The 13,261-nt window shown below is 38.8% G+C and overlaps 1 protein-coding gene across 1 annotated transcript in view; it reads left to right on the forward strand.

Annotated features, from left to right (window-relative positions):
* Window positions 1–2,518: 2,518 nt before the first annotated feature.
* Window positions 2,519–13,261, forward strand: part of TMEM260 (transmembrane protein 260) — a 61,215-nt gene continuing 50,472 nt past the window's right edge. The window contains exons 1-3 of the mRNA XM_007447949.1: window positions 2,519–2,778; window positions 8,358–8,389; window positions 9,118–9,269. Coding sequence (XP_007448011.1) covers window positions 2,565–2,778; window positions 8,358–8,389; window positions 9,118–9,269 — 398 coding nt within the window. The 5' untranslated portion in view covers window positions 2,519–2,564. The remainder of the gene's footprint in view (window positions 2,779–8,357; window positions 8,390–9,117; window positions 9,270–13,261) is intronic.

Consider the following 13,261-nt stretch of genomic DNA (forward strand, 5'->3'; position numbering starts at 1 on the left):
TGTATCTGCAGTTTTGTATTCTTTTGCTTACACGACTCTCCAAATTGTATAAACTTAAGCCCCATAAACCTAGATGTGGCTCTCCTCACCCTCCTTCTCTCTGTGACAACCTGACCATACAACCTGACCACACATACATCACTGATATCATTTCATCCTTATGTCCCTGTGGTGCATCCCTCTCTTCCACTGTTCTCTCCTCTTCTCTTGCCATTCCCTAAATGAAGCTGTGGTCTAACATTTGACCTCAACCTTGTTCTCCCTACATTATGCCTCTGTGAACTTATTAATTCCTCTCATCCTTACGTGACAACTCCCAAATTCAAACTTCCAGCACTGAGCTCTACCTCTCAAATATGGGCAAATAATTATGCGCTTTTTTTTTAAGGGATCACTTGGAGCCCTTCTTTTTTTAAAATTTTTTAAAATAAATTTATTTATTTTATTTATTTATTTTTGGCTGTGTTGGGTCTTCGTTGCTGTGCGCAGGCTTTCTCTAGTTGTGGCCAGCGGGGGCTGCTCTTCGTTGTGGTGCACGGGCTTCTCATTGCAGTGGCTCCTCTTGTTGCAGAGCACGGGCTCTAGGCACACAAGCTTCAGTAGTTGCAGCACGCGAGCTCAGTAGTTGTGGCTCAAGGGCTCTAGAGCACAAGCTCAGTAGTTGTGGCTCATGGGCTTAGTTGCTCTGCGGCATGTGGGATCTTCCCGGACCAGGGCTCGAACCCCTGTCCCCTGCATTGGCAAGTGGATTCTTAACCACTGTGCCCCCGGGGAAGCCCCATAATTATGCTCTTTTGAAAGTAATTGCCATGATAAAAACTTATCTTTTTATAAAGCTCATGAGCAAAAGATGAAATGGATAAAAAAGGAAAGAAGCATATGCTTGGCTCAGTCAGTATTAATCACCGGCATGCTCTTTCAGAAAAGAAATTGAAGGCAGGCTGTCTTAGTAATCTATTGCTGAGCAACAAATTACCCCAAATTTAGTGGGCTAAAACAACAATACTTATTATTTCAGTTTTTGCAGGACAGTAATCTGGGTGAGACTTAGCTGGGTCCTCTGCATTAGGGTCTGTAGTCAAGGCTGCAGTCAAGGTCTTGGAGGGAGTTAGTCATTATCTCATGGCTCACGTGGGGAAGGCTCGGCTCCCTAGCTCCCTAGTGAGGTATTAGTGGGATTCAGTTTCTTGCAGGTTGTTGGACTGAGGGCCTCAGCGCCTCGCTGGCTGTTTGGCTGGAGGTGATGCTCAGTTCCTAGCCATGTGGACCTCTCCATAAAGCACCTCACAACATGGTAGGTGGCTTCATCAGAGTGAACAAGTGGGAGGGCAAGAGAGGTAGCACCCGCCAAGGGGAGGGCAAGCACGATGAAAAGTCGATCTTTTATAACCTAATCTCCAAAGTGACATCCATCACTTTTTCCTTATGCTATTACAGACAGAAGTGAGTCACTAGATCCTGCCCACACACAAGGGGAGAGGATTACACAAGGGAGTGAATACCAGGAGTCAGGGATTACTGGGGGTCCATTTAGAAGCTGCCTACCTACTCTCCAGGGCTCACAATACAGCAGAGAAAGCACTATGTAGTACCTGAGATGCTGACACAATGGCTGCCTATCTATGCAAGTGTGTTAGTCACTCTACATTTGAGACTATGTTCCTGTCAGACTGCTTGTAACATGTTTTAGATTGTCACTGATCTTCAGTGTATTTTGAGATGCATTCCAGGGAGGTTGCCCTCCTCTCCTCCCACTCCAGAATGATTGCTATAATAATGTAAAACGTAAGCTTAAAGATCTCGCCAAGAGCCATGCTATGTGGTGACTCAAGAGTCCCCATTCTTTTTTGCATCGCAGCTAGTTGGAAAATGCAGTATCTTCAGTTCATTTTCCATTGTGTGGTCAAATCTTCATCTAAATACTTCTCTTCGTTAAAGTAGGAGACAACTTTATCACGGTGTAAATTATTTGTATTACTACAGAAACTCAAGTTTCTCAACTCATCTCCCAAGTTTTCCTCATGCTATAAGAAACAAAATAGACCAACTAGCTTATTTTAATCGCTCTGAAAATAACTCAGCGATTTAACAATTAGCACACGAGCTTATAATTACTCGTAGTAAACATGCGATTAATGTATGTTTTGGCTTACTCGGCACTTACTGTGCGCACACGTCCCCTCGGGCTGGCGGTCTGGGGCCCCTCGTGTAGTTCCACCCCACACCGCAGGGGGCAGTCGCGGCTCTTCCTCACGCCCGCTTGGCAACACGGCTCCTGTCTCTGTCAGACCCGACCAAGTCGCTAGGAAGTTGGGGGAGGCCATAGAGACGGAGGCCCTAGGCCCAGGCTTCCTTTCTTAAAAGAAGGCTGTCGCTTGTGATGCGCTAGTGGAAAGCATACTATAATTCTGTAAACCCTGGCGCGCGGTACGGCGCCAGAAGGCTGCCTGGGCCTGGCTCCAGCGAGACCCCGCATTTTCTCCCCCCGCGTCGGCGCAGAAGGTGCGGCCCAGACCCGGAAGCCGCCGCGCGCCGCGGTCGCTCGTCGGCCTGGGGACACCCAGATGTCCCGAGTTCTGGGGCCTGCCGCGTCCTCCTTCCTCGGTCCCCTCTGGCCCATGGGTCTCCATGGCGACGGCGGGGGGCCGGCCGGGGGGCGGGCAGTCCGAGCGGGGCCGCGGCGCTCTGGGGGCCTCCGCGGTGGCGTCGCCGTGTTCGCCGCTGTGGCTGCCGTGTTCACCCTCACGCTGCCCCCCTCGGTGCCGGGGGGCGACTCGGGTAACGTACTCTCAGGGTCGTGCCTCCTGCCCCCCCCCTCTGGTCCGCACTGTCCCCACGAGGTCTGGTCAGCTCGACCCCTCCATCCACCCGCCGGGGCCCCCGCAGGGCTTTGCGTTCCAGAACCAACCTGTGTTTCCATTCGTGTAATTTTTCTGTAATTCTGGTCTCTTTAGTTCTCAGGCTTTCGAGACGGGGCTGGTTGGTTTCGCCTGATGGGACTTACCGACCTCTCTCTCCACTTCTCCGATCATTTTCCTGGACCTGAGTTTTTGCTTTCCATTCCTTTTTAGTCCACAAACATTACTTACTGAGTGCTTATCGTGTTCCAGACAAAAGGACTAACAGGAGTGGTGGACAAGTATCTTGGAGAGTGTTGTAATGCGGGCAGAGACAATACTACTGAATAGCCAGCAACATATTAGGTGGGGAGAATTTAATGGAGACAGTAAGAGGGAAATGTGATTGACAGTGGGGTACGCAGTGTCTCCATCAGAATGGCTAGTTGGGAAAGGCCTCTGAGGAGGTGATATTTTAGTTTAAACCTGAATGTTGAAAAGGAACCAGCCTTGCAGACTATTTGCGGGAGAACGCGTGAAAAGGTGGAAGCCAGTTGCGGCTTAAAGCTGCTTCTTTGAAAAGCGTGACCCGTGGGCCATTTAAATCACATGAATAATCGTTATGTATTTGGGATGAGAGACAAGATGCAGGCTTTGTTTTGCTGCCGAATTGACCATCTAATAACGCCTAATAATGATCCGTAATTTTGTTAGAATGGTGCTGTAAATTTGGGTCATGAATGTATAGACTGAAAAAAAACTGAGTGCCCTAGTTCGTGCATAACAAAATACCCCCAAGTTGAGTGGCTTAAAACAAGAAACGTTTACTATTTCACATTTTCTGTTGATCAGCAGTCTGGGTGCAGTTTAAGTGGGTGATTTTAGGACAAGGTTGCTGTCGTGGTATGGGGTAGGGCTGCAGTCCTCTCAGGGTTCAGCTTAGCTAGGATTAACTTCTAAACCCCATCCAGCTCTTTGCCAAACGGGTTTCTCTGTAAGCTGACTTTTGTCAAGAGAAAGAGATGGCACCTCTGCCTGACAACTCTGTCATTTCGTAATCTAATCTTGGAAGTGACAGACCACTGCCCTGTTTTATTCTTGGAAGTGAGTCAATATGTCAGCCCACACTTAAGGGCGAGAGGATTACACAGTGAGAATACTGGAGTTGGGAAGCTTTGGAGGCCATCTTCAAGGCTGCCTACCACATTGAGGATCCTTGATGTTCCTTTTACACGTCATTACCTTGACTCTTTCAGGTTCTGTTGAACAAATAGGAGCAATGTTTCATTAGTGTAGTGGGGAACGGAGTTACCGTATTTCTAAGGGTTATACTAAACAATAGAAATAGTTTTATAGTTGTGAGAGTTTTGACATTGGAGAGCATTACTCAGAGGTTGAGTAGTTCTGTAACTTTCAGAAAAACATTGACAGTTCTTTACCATGGTTTTTTGAGCCTAAAGGACGGGATTAGGATAAATAATAATAAAACTTATTGAGTACTTACTGCGTGCCAGCACTGTTCCAAGTGCTTTACGTGAATTATTTTAATCCTCCCAGCTGCTACCCTCTGAGGTAGGTACTATCAATTTCTTTATTTTATAGATGACAAAACGGTTAAGCTGTGTCCAGAATCACACAGCTAGAAAGTAGAGGCCGTCAAGGAAAGAAACCAAGTGGACTGCCTTTAGAACATGCTCTCTTAACCAACCTGTGCTCTAAATTCTTTGTTAAATCTGTCATCATGTATTTAGTGATAAAGTCTATTTAAAATTTACAGTTGTGTTACAGAGCCCAAGCTTGGTCTGCTCACCACATGACAGGCCAATAAATCGAAAGATGTGTTGTTAGAGCAAGGAATGACCACTTGAATCAGAAAGCTAGCAGACCGAGAAGATGGCTGACTAGTGTCTCAAAAAACATCTTCCCCCAATCCAAATTTGAGCTCCTTTTATACAGATGGGGAGGAGGAGGGGCCCACTGCAGTGCCAGCCAATGGCTGAGCGGGGCTGCTATAGCTCTCACCTGTCCCGCCCCTGTTACAGCTGTTGCCTTGTTTTTATTAATACTGTCTTTTTTCCCCAAAAGAATAAAGTTACTTGCTTTGAGTTATCAAAATTTTTAGGCATTCTGACTTGTTTAGTTTGATGCTGAATAGTGGTTGCTTCTAATATTTCTATGTTCATTTTTGGGAGTGATAAAAACTGTTTTCCAAGTGTTGCCAGTAAAATTTGTATAATCACGACTGGTGATTTTGTTTATATGTTGAATGTACTGTTCTCTTTGAATTTTGTGTTTATGAAAGTTTTTTTAACCAATAAACAGAACACGTCTCAAAACCAGCATAAAGCATGTATTCTTCTTCCTGATAAGTCTTAAATTATACTCCATGAATCCATCGCATTGTATGGCCTTGCCAAAATTTATTTTTTGCACTTTTTGATACACATAGTTGATTTATGGGCAGGAGCACTCCTGGTCCTGTAGAGGAAAGGGTAGGAATCTAGCCTTCACTTCTATTTGTTATCCTCAGGAAAATAAATTAGCTTATATGTGTGTTTATGTATTTTTAAGATACTGTCTTTAACACATTTGATATATGACAATATAATTTTATAATTAATATAAAAAGTATAATATGGAGGGAGCTGGGTTTTGTAAAGGTGAAGCTTCTGCTAACAACTCTGAGCTTGCCACCCATTTGTGTCCCAGATGAAAAAGCTGTGGTTCTCAAACTTGAATGTACTGGAAAATTGCCTGGGAAACTTGGGCCCCAATGCCAGAGGGTTTAGTGTAGGTAGATTTGGGTTATGGTCAAGAAATCTTCATTTTTAAAAGGCATCTGGGTAATTCTGATGCAGGTTGTAGTAGGACTTAACATTTGAGGCAACCCTAGTGTAAAGGGTTGAGGGAAAGCAAGGACCCTTTCTCTTTTATATTTACTTTCTCTTTTTATCATATTCAATTATGAGTCATGTTTAGCTTTTTATCAAGGGTGCATTCATAGACTTTGAATAGTAGCATCTTTTCTAGTTAGACTTTAGTTTCACATTTGATAAGAGTTGGTGATGGAGGTTAGTCACATTCCAGATTCATCTTTTTACCAACAACTCCAGCAAAGAATAACAGCATATTGACTTTTCAATGGTAAAAAGAAATTAGAGAAAATAGGCTATTTTTCTTAATGTTAAATGTAATTCTAAGTACATTTTATTTTATTTTATTTTGTTTATTTATTTATTTTTTTGCTGTATGCGGGCCTCTCGCTGTTGTGGCCTCTCCTGTTGCAGAGGGCAGGCTCCGGACGCGCAGGCTCAGCGGCCATGGCTCACGGGCCCAGCCGCTCCGCGGCATGTGGGATCTTCCCGGACCGGGGCATGAACCCATGTCCCCTGCATCGGCAGGCAGACTCTCAACCACTGCGCCACCAGGGAAGCCCTCTAAGTACATTTTAAATGGAGGAGGATGAATAGCAACCTTGGAAATCTGAACTGAACTGTGCTTCATAGCACCTACAGAAATATAAAAACCAAAAATTGATTAAAACCATTTGGGACTGAAGACATAAAGAACAAACCCATTCTAGAGTAAAACTATGAAATACTATAAAATACTGGTAACAGCTACAAAGGGAGGAGTTATTTTAAACATTTTAAAACCATAAACAATTTCTTTATATAAGATACAAGAAGGGCCTTTGGCTTGTAAGATACTCTTGAATATCTCCAGTAAACGTCAAAGATGTCCTTAAGTAAATGACTTAAGTGAGCAGTATCTGTCTTTGGTGCCCTCATGGGATTTCTGTGAAGGGAGCAGTCATTCAACCTGAGATGGGGGTGTCTGAGTAGCAAGGATGACAACATGATAGGTCTTTTTGTCAGTCTCTATGTGGGGGGCTTTTCTGTGTGGCACGAGGACAGAGGTGCTGATGTCTTCTTGACAGAACCCTGAAATGGATAGGATATTTTCAAGTTAGTGGAAAAGACAAATGAGAACAACTAACCAGAATAAAAGGCAATCTAAGTGCTAAATAGAGAGGTTCCAGCAGGTTCTATGGAGGAGGAGGAAGTGATTCATTCTGATGGGTGAAGCTGGGGAAGGGTATGTGTAAGGAAAGGTGTCACTGAGAAGGTAGCAACTGAACTAGGCCTTGATGGATTTAGGAGAGAATGCAGGATGAGAAAATGAGTGATAAGAGGTGCGAAAGAGGACCATTCAGAGGAACAGTGGGTAGTCAGATCTGACAAAGGTGAGCATAGGTTTCATGGACATAGGCCTTGGAAGGGGACCTGGAAGCCATAGAGGCCTTACATGTCACGCTGAGGAATCAACTTCATTCAGTACACAGAGAGCAGCCATTGAGCAGTTTTAGTCGAAGGAAACAATCTGACCTCTGGGGAGTGGGGATGGCAGTAATTAGTGATTTCAGTAGGAAGATGAATTGGAAATAGAACATTGGTCAAAGCTATTGCTGTAGCCCAGGCCAGAGAGAGAAAGGGTCTAAAATACGGTCAGGGCAGTAGAAATGAAGAGTACTGATATCCACTGAAGGACAGAAAATGGACATTAATACATTTCCCAATAGATAATAGTACTTTCATAAATCATCAATTAATATTGATTTATTTCTTACACTGTACTGTATTAAGTGTATAGGGATAATCAGAAATAGTCCCTGTGCTCTGGATACTTAAAGTATTAACAAATAAGCATTGAATTACTACATCATAATTTTAGAAGTAATTACTAATGGTGAGGAATTACAAAGAACTATGTAAATAATATGATTTATTGGTTTGAAAAAAATGTACTTTGGTAGTCAAAGCTTACCAAAATAACCTGGAGTTAATAAGCATTTGGCAATTGTTTAAAGATATGCAACATAATTAATGTAGAGAATGTATCCAAATGTCAGTTTAGGGCAGAATGGCACATTTTATAGACTGTTCAAATCTCCAGTGTCTGCACATTTTACATATCATAAGGTTGCATCTTTACCGACAGTTTTGTACTAAATTCTTGAGGGATAATACAGCATTTTACACTAATGCTCTGTAAGAGTTTTTTTATATTTGCAAGGGTAGACAACTTTCAGGAGGGAAAGTAGGCATATTTTTAAAATTGAAGGATAGTTGATCTACAATGTTGTGTTAGTTTCTGGTGTACAGCAAAGTGATTCAGTTATACATATTACATATTCTTCATTATAGGTTATTACAAGATATTGAACATGGTTCCCTATGCTATACAGTAGGACCTTGTTGTTTAAAATAAGCATTTTTAGAAACTAGAATTCACATATATTTACACTGACCAGTTATTAAAAACTAACGGATAGTTTGTTCAGTAATACCTAAGGGAGAACATATTCTGAGACTATTTCATGCTGTTAAATCTCTACAGATTTACAGTTTTATCCAGTCAAATTAATGCAAAACCCCAATGCAAGCATTTGGATTTTGAAAACTTTGGAGGAGTGTCATTTTCTAATAGTAATTATTGGTTTCCCTTATTTTTTCACAGGGGAACTGATCACAGCCGCACATGAGCTTGGAGTAAGTATTAGTTTTATTGTTTAATCAATGCTCTCATTAACAGTTTTAGGAATTAAGAAAGTTTAATTAAGCATGGAGTAAAGTAGATTAATTTATTTTCAAACCCCAGTTTTTAGTAACTTATAAGTACAGTACATGACAATTTACTTTAAGTTTTAAATCCAATTAAACTAAATCATAAAGCAAAGCCTTTACTATATATACAGTAGCTGGCTTATTATCACCCCAAATTTTGTATAAGCTATGGAGAATAAAATAAATCTGGTTAACAGTTTTAATAAGTTTATTATTTAATAAACTTTATTGTGGTGCATGATCCCTTTAGGCAAGACCTTAGGACTGTCAGCATGGTGGTAATCCGATAGCAGTGTGGTCTTTCAACTTACTAACCAATACGATATTTCAGAACCCGCTTTTTTTCAATAGCCTTTTAAATGACCCTAATGTACTGTGAACCCAGAGAACAAACTGCTTAAGAACTGACAATGAAATATGTCACCCTTTCTCTAGGTGACACACCATGTGATAGACCCTGCCAAATCCACTAAAGAAAATATTTATTTGTATTGGCACAAGAGGATTACAATAGAAAACCACTATTCAAACATTTAGTCATTGTCTCTTAATCTTTATACTTGCCTGAGAAAAGCACTGCTTTTCACTTAAAGCCAGTGTGACTCTTCCTTTACTCGATGAAAACCTACTGACTGTTGCTAATTTTCCCTTAGGTTGCCCATCCTCCTGGCTATCCTTTGTTCACTCTGGTGGCTAAACTGGCAATTATACTATTTCCTTTTGGTTCGGTTGCCTACCGAGTCAATCTTCTGTGTGGCTTATTTGGAGCAGTAGCTGCAGCATTACTTTTTTTCACTGTTTTCAGGTAAAGTAGTTGATTAGTTAATTTTGACTAATTGGAGATGGCCCATGTACATACATTACAAAAAAAAATCTTTTGTTGCTTGAATGGTTTTTCCTAATCACTCATGTGATTTCACTTTCTCAATTTACAGTAATTTCGTATGCATTTGCCTGCTTAAATGATTACACAGTTGGTTCTGCTTCATACAACGGAGAGAAGGTGTCACCAGTTCATTATCACAGTTCTCTGGTTAGGCAGAACTAATAAGGTTTGTCATTTCAGGAAGATGCAAATGGGCCAGTTTAATTCAACAATATAAAGTTCATCTTTTGGTAAATGGTAAATATCACTTAATTACTCACAGTATTGCTGATGGGCAGCTGCCTATCAGGTCCAGAGCTAATACCTAATTATATTGTATTTTAAATATGCACATGTATACTTTTTGAAATGAGGCTGTTAACTAAGGAAATCAGTTTGGGTTGTGGTTTTAGTAAGGTTTCACTTTGTTCCATTATTGCTGTAGGGAAGATAGACGAATTAGACACCACTTACTTCATGATGGAAGGCTTTCTTAGTTTGGAAGGCTATGCTGCTTTTAAAAAAACAGGTCATTAGTTTAGGATATTGCTAAACACATTTGCCTTTGCTGTTTCTCTCTCCTTCGGTATTAACTCAGTCTAACTTATGCCTAAAAGGATTATAGTCAAAAATACAAATTATTCTTCCTGCAAAGGGGAAACCAAGTTAAAACATTTCTTTCAAAAAGTATTGCAGATTTTATTATAAAAACAAATAATTTTTGTACGTAAATAGAGTATAATTTGAATAGACAATTTCAAATGCCATTTTTGGAGACTAATGTTTTTATTTACATTTGTCATATATCACTGCCCTTTGACTAAATTCTTTGTAAATTCCCTTTTGATTATTTGTTGAAAGGTAAAAGTTACAATAATTATGGCTAAAGCTTACTATTAAATCTATTTGTGGAAAGCTTTCAGATTCAGAGTTGTAATTGTTGATCATTTACTAAACTTTAATCTGTATTATTTAATTTGTTTCTATTTCAGTCTTACAGGTTTTCAGTGATAGCCATATCTTTAAGTATGAAATGTTTAAAATAACATTTCTGCTTGGATTAATTAGTGTTATGAATACTTTCTCTTTCTAAATGATTAGAATAATCATTTTAGAATTGTTCCTTCTGATCCTTTATAATTAAGGCTCTGTCATTTTCGTTGAGAGGAAGACTTTTTATTTTTAAATATCTAGGTTGAAATTTAGAACTTACCTGTCTTTTATTAAATGTATGAGTTTTCGCAAGACATTTAAGACAAAGACATTTTAAAGAAAACTAATACTTGTATTTGTTTTGTTAGTTCATCTGTATTTTAGATTATTTCTACAACATATACATATATTTAAATACTGTAGCCAGGTCTTAAGCAAGTGAAGTGATTCGTTTTCTAAAACTTTTTCATGTTTTCCACTGTATTAATTGTCGATGACCTTCCACATAAAAACCACTGTAAAAATCATATATAAAAATCTTTATCTTTCCAGAATCCGAATAGTTTGGGACAATAATTTTCCTTTGAGTTGTCCACATTTTAAAATAGCTTTGATTAGTTATTGTGCATGATTATAATGGGTTTTAGATTAGCACACAAGCCTGTGACCCTTTTCTTTTAATATACAGTCTTAATGATAAATTCGTATACTTGCTGACATATGTTTTAAATCAAAAACTCTTAATAGACTAAATTGGATATTTGCATGCTTTTAGTAATCTAGTACTTTGGAAAAGTTGCTTTCTTTCTGAAAAGGGACCTGACAACATTATCTCTTACATACTTTTAATATGAAAATACTTCATTATTTTGAATACAGATAATTGACAAGGTACATGTCCTTTGGGAACAACCTAGTTCAAGTGGCAAATCTGTTTTGTCAAACAATAGCCACCCTTCAGGAAAGAGCAAGCCATCTCTATGGTAATAGGACTAACAGTAGCCTATTGATCCAGTGGAAGAAGACATTATACAATGTCAGCTGGCTTGTTACAATTTCATTTGTCATATGACCTGAACCTAGCCTTTAAAACCTTCCTTCTGTGAATATAAGCCCAAGAGCAGGACGCGGTTTTTGTGCAGCCATTACAGTGACGGCTTTTTTCCTGTCCCAGTGTACAGTAAATGTATTCCTTCACAGGTTGACTCCTTCACCAGAACTCATTCAGGAGACATTTCACTACTTTATTCATTTGCCGACCAAGTCATCATTCCATTTTGTTGTTGAATATTGAAGGGTTTTGATCCAGGAGACAGCTGTATTCTTTCTTTCCCCCATCACTTAAGAGAACATTACTGTACATGTAGGATTAGTGCTGACTGGTGTGCAGGAAATTAATTCTTTTAACAGTTTTAGGTTTTTTTCAGGTAATTGTTCACATAGCATTCACTATATTTAGCTCTTGGGGTGGGTATAAAGACCTTCTGTACCTTTTAAACAAAGATTGTATTTCAAAAGCAAATTTCTGTTTAAATATGTTGATGTAAAAAGCTCCATCTTTTCAGTAAACATGACTTAGATTGAAAGAACAATTTATTTGTTATTTCCAATTACTTTGTAATTTTTCCTTTTCTTACATCTTTCTCTTGCTTTTAAAAGCCTTTAAGATGTCATTAACACTGCATATTTTGTCAATCGTTCCTAATGGTTGGCAAGAGCTCTTTTATATTTGCTTTGCCCTGATGTAGAAAGCATATGAGTAAAACAGTACGTTGAAAGCTGTGTCACTGTAGTTTATTGAATTAAAAATAGTAAGATTGTGGCAGTTGTTTCTGCATGTATTTATTTATGTATTGTCCCCTTCAGGGGTATTTTAAAGCATGCACTATGTTAAGGGAGTTTAATATATTCCATTTATAGGAAAGAGTATTCATTTTATTAATATGTACATCTGTGCATTTGACTGTACTACAATTAGTGATTTAGAGAAACTGGGATTTTCTCTTTTAAGGCCAATGAAGTAAATGATTTTTTAGTTTGATAGTATGATATTTAAAATGTCATATCTGAAATTCACAAATCCTATTAATATAAAATTTTAAAAGTTATAGGTATGTAAATCACTAATAGGAACATCATTTAGCTTTCCTTAGTACTTGAATTTCAAAATTGTTTTCGAAGAAACCTCAAACTAGATCTTATATACTTAGTAAGGAAGGAGTACTGAAATCACTGTAATTAATATCAACATGCTTACATTTCATATGTTCTGGTAACACTGAAATAGAATGGAGTCTGTTGATAGTATCATATAAAAATTCTTTACTTGAGGGAAGATTTAAATTGCTTATGATCTCAGGTGAGGGCATGTCTTGTATCATGTATTTTGATAGTTACAGGGCAGGGAATATATTTTCAACAGGGAAAGTCAGCATATCCTTTTCAAGCTAGTATGGGCCAGATGGAACTATAGAAGAATTCATTGAACAATATTTGTTACACACTCATATGAATCGAAAGTAAAATTCTTTTAGTTTTTATAATCAAAATTCAGTGCTTATTTTAAAGAAAGTAAGACAAAGTTACTATTAAATAAACAGTTTTTCTAAAAGGCACTGTTTCAGGAAACTTGCATTAAAAAACTTTCTAACACCATTAACATTGTACAGTAAGAAATCAGATCTCGTAATGTTAAGCAGGTTCCCTAGAATATATGAATATTAATTATAATTAAAGGTATCTTGAAACTATGCCTGCTTACTACAAAGAACTTACAACCAATTTCAGTGATATTTAAATATCTCCTGGAAGACTGTTTTGTGCCAGTATTTTATTTATGCATATTTTATTTTTTATAAGTTATGTATTCCTAAACATTATGCCACTGCTAAAAATTAATTTTAATAAACGTTTGGAACAGGAACACTTGATTCTGAGCACTGTGTCTGCTGTTCTTATAGCATCAGCTAAGATTCCATTCAGTAAAAATCGAAAATTAA

This window comes from Lipotes vexillifer, unplaced genomic scaffold (assembly GCF_000442215.2).
Source record: "Lipotes vexillifer unplaced genomic scaffold, Lipotes_vexillifer_v1.1 scaffold221, whole genome shotgun sequence".
Classification (NCBI taxonomy): domain Eukaryota; kingdom Metazoa; phylum Chordata; class Mammalia; order Artiodactyla; family Lipotidae; genus Lipotes; species Lipotes vexillifer.